We start from the raw sequence: 3,419 nt of genomic DNA, 5'->3' as shown, positions 1-3,419 counted from the left end.
CCCCCCTTCTCTCACACACACACACACACATTCACCCCACCCCCTTGCTCCCGTTGCTAGGCAGCACTTTCAGGCATCCCTGCCTCCCGGGAATTTCATTGGCCAGAGCGGGATGGCCCAGACCTGCTGCTCTGGGTGTTTCTGGGAAGTGAGGGAGTATGAAGGGATACATGACCACAATGGGGACATGCATGGATGGACAGGAGGGGACAAAGCTAATTTCTGGATCTCTAAACCAAAAGCAGTGTTTACCTGCCATAAATCTTATTTTATCTGAAATAAATTAATTTCATACATCATAGTAGAGTTTTTTTAGGTGTCAGAACAAAATGTAATTGGTACTGAGATGATGCAGTAAAGAAAAAACATCCAAATGAATCTTTATTGAATAAGTGTTATCAATCTGTATTCATTAGTGAGGTTTTTTTGTCATTTCATGACTGGAGGTTTCATTTATCACCATATTACAACTGTAACCTGATGCACTTCTGTTTCTTACCATCAAACCATACATGTTTCCTGTTAATGAAGTGCACTGTAGCACGGCTGCTATATTTGCATAAAGCCTTCTTGAGCAGGTCATATGTCCAGAGATGTGTAATGTTTCTGCTCATTTGCCTTGGCTTGTGCCATTCAGCTTTGCATTCTAGGATAACTTTGCCATGAAATTGCAGATCAGGCTAGTGGCATATAACGCACCGAAAAAATATAAATCACCACAGATACTGAGGTACTGTATACCTTATTGATTTTTTTAGCTTCTGCCCCATGACCAAATCTGTGCACAATCATTGAATTTTTACAGCAGCTGGTACAAATACTGTCTTTATACAAGTTCTCCTCTCAATCAACCTTGTCTTCACAAAGCACATGATCCATTGATTGTCTCCCCTTTGATAATCACATTCAACAAATTAAGTCCGTTTTTGTGCCGAAGCCACTCATGCAGAGCTGGTCAGTGTGTCAGTGTGACTGTATTCAACCACGAGCCACTGGTCCAGATGGGATGTGACTGATGCAGGTGACATCTTCGGAGCTGGACGCAGCTGGCAGATTGTCGGTTCCTTGCCATTATGCCTTGTGACTGGCCTAATTATCACCACCCCCCTCCCCTGCCGGCATATCTGCAGCCTCCTCTGCCTTAATCCACTTCTGCAGCACTTCTCTCCTACTCCACTTTCCCTCTCCTGGTCTCATCTCACCTCCTCTTCTCACTCTCTCATCCACCTTGCCTCTAATCCACCCCCTCCCTCCCTCATCCTCTCCCTCTTTACTTCTTCTCTCGCTCCACTTCTCTCTACCCTCTACTTCTCTTCTGCGTGTTCAGCAGAATTGAAGACCAGTGGGAGCTTCTCCATCTCAGTGTTAAACATTGCCTTACTCTCCTCTAAAAAAGGGGGGAATGAAGTGAGGCATAGGGAAAAAGAGTCAAACTCAAATTGAATCACAATATAAAGGATATAATCTTTAAAGGAGAATCCCTGCATGTAGGCCTCAAATTTGCAACACATATCAAACATCAGCTTGAAGGCACCAAATATTTGGATTCCAGGTTTTTTTTTTTTGCATGACCACAGAAGGGTGCAGACAAATAAGCGTGTGATTCGTGGATGAGGGATGAAACAGGTGCTTATGCATGTTTTTTGTTTTTTTTCATCCCTCAGGTGAGAAGCCTTACAAGTGCTCGTGGGAGGGCTGCGAGTGGCGATTCGCCCGGAGCGACGAGCTGACGAGGCACTACCGCAAACACACCGGCGCCAAGCCTTTTAAGTGCAACCACTGTGACAGGTCTGTCAAAACACATCTCTCCCTTCCTCTCCCTTATATGTTTTTCTTCCATTTTCCAATGGTTATTTGAAGTAGTTCCACTAGCACAGCAGGCTATGTTTTCCCATTGTGTTTTGTACACAGTTTGGTTTACTAAAGAAGTGCTACAAGATGCTGGTAACACACCCAAATGTGTTTGGTACTGACCCAGTTTAAAAGTGTGCTGGCAGGATTACTAATGTGTGCTCCTCAGCAACACACGCAAGACCCAACCTGCTCAGTCTTTCAATGGGAAACCAAAGGGTGCTTATTCTGCTCTATAGGCCTGTGTAGCATATTAATACTGCATTTCCTCACATGGCATTAGCTGGCCTTGATTGGGAGGCTCCTTTCACACTAGGACAGAGGTGTAAAATGGTTGTAGAACCCATTAGCACTATCACACATCACTGGTATAGAATATTAATTTTAGTTTTTGGGTACTTCTTTGTAATAAACCATACTCTTATTGTTAACCATTAATACAGCCATTAGTTACAGCTTATAATGCATTTAATGAAGTATTCTGATTAAAAAGGTACCAGCTTTGGCTGGGTTAGACATTTTAGAGGACTGTATTTGGGAAATTTCCAAAGCAACCGTGATCCATAATACAGGTCTGTGTGTTACTGTAAATAAAGGCTCACTCAGGCTGGCCCAGTGATGGGAGAGACTATCCTGTAAACCGGATGATTCCAGGTGTGATCCCTGTGACCTGAACAACGAGTGTCCTTGACACTCTTATGTCCAGCAGAGCAGTTTGGCACACACAATATAAGTTTGAAAGTCATTCTTAAAAAAGGAATCCTGGAAATGGTTTTCCACTTCCTGTTTACCGTCTTGCAAAGCAGAAACTATCCTAATCTTGAACAGTGGTTTAGAGGTGCATGGCTTTGTCACTTTGAAGAGTGGATCTGATGTAATTTGCCATGTGGCTCTTAATTAGTCGCCCTGGCTGTTTAATTATGAAGCACAGCAAAATGTTAATTTGCAGGGATCCTTAAATGTGGCTGCGCTGACAAAATCATCAAACATTCAGTGGCCATTATTTGCCACAAAACAGATCAGCTTGACTCCAAAAAAACAGAAACACACAAAAATCTTTACTCCTGTTTTAATTACACCCCTCTGTCTGGGATCCGGCCCTTGCTGACACCTCAGGGTTCTCCGAGCAATATTGTCTGCAGGAGGCACCACAATATTTAAGGCGAGGGACCCGAGCTAAACATTTGTGAGACAAGGTCATTTTGAAGGTATCACACAGCAAAATCTATCTTTTTTATTTATTTTTTTTTTTTTTACATTTTTGTCCCTCTAAACTTTTGTCCCTTTAAACTGAGTATTAAATAAAAAATAAAAACACTATAGTAGCCAAATTCTCAAGAAAGCAAAAAAAATAAAATACTGCAGGCTTTAAATACCAAATTTGGCATAATGCCTCTAAACCCAAACACCAAATAATTTACAGAAGATTGTTGTTAGCTGTTATAATTTTGTAAATTATTTTGCCAAATACAAACAGTGTTGTCAATTAAAATTTTTATTTTTCTTGTAATTCTTTACTTCTTTCAATCTGATACTTAAATGCAGTAAAAAAAAAAAAGTGTTTTTCA

At 41.3% G+C, this 3,419-nt stretch overlaps 1 protein-coding gene across 1 annotated transcript in view; it reads left to right on the top strand.

Moving 5' to 3' along the window:
* The window catches only part of klf7a (Kruppel-like factor 7a), a 36,202-nt gene that overhangs the window by 26,285 nt on the left and 6,498 nt on the right, over positions 1-3,419 (top strand). The window contains exon 3 of the mRNA XM_035677850.1: positions 1,665-1,788. Coding sequence (XP_035533743.1) covers positions 1,665-1,788 — 124 coding nt within the window. The remainder of the gene's footprint in view (positions 1-1,664; positions 1,789-3,419) is intronic.

This window comes from Morone saxatilis, unplaced genomic scaffold, assembly GCF_004916995.1.
Source record: "Morone saxatilis isolate NCDOM2014 unplaced genomic scaffold, NCSU_SB_2.0 Contig6, whole genome shotgun sequence".
In the NCBI taxonomy this organism is placed as follows: Eukaryota; Metazoa; Chordata; class Actinopteri; family Moronidae; genus Morone; species Morone saxatilis.
The sequence above is the reverse complement of the archived record's forward strand: the minus strand, read 5'-3'. Positions and strand labels throughout refer to the sequence as shown.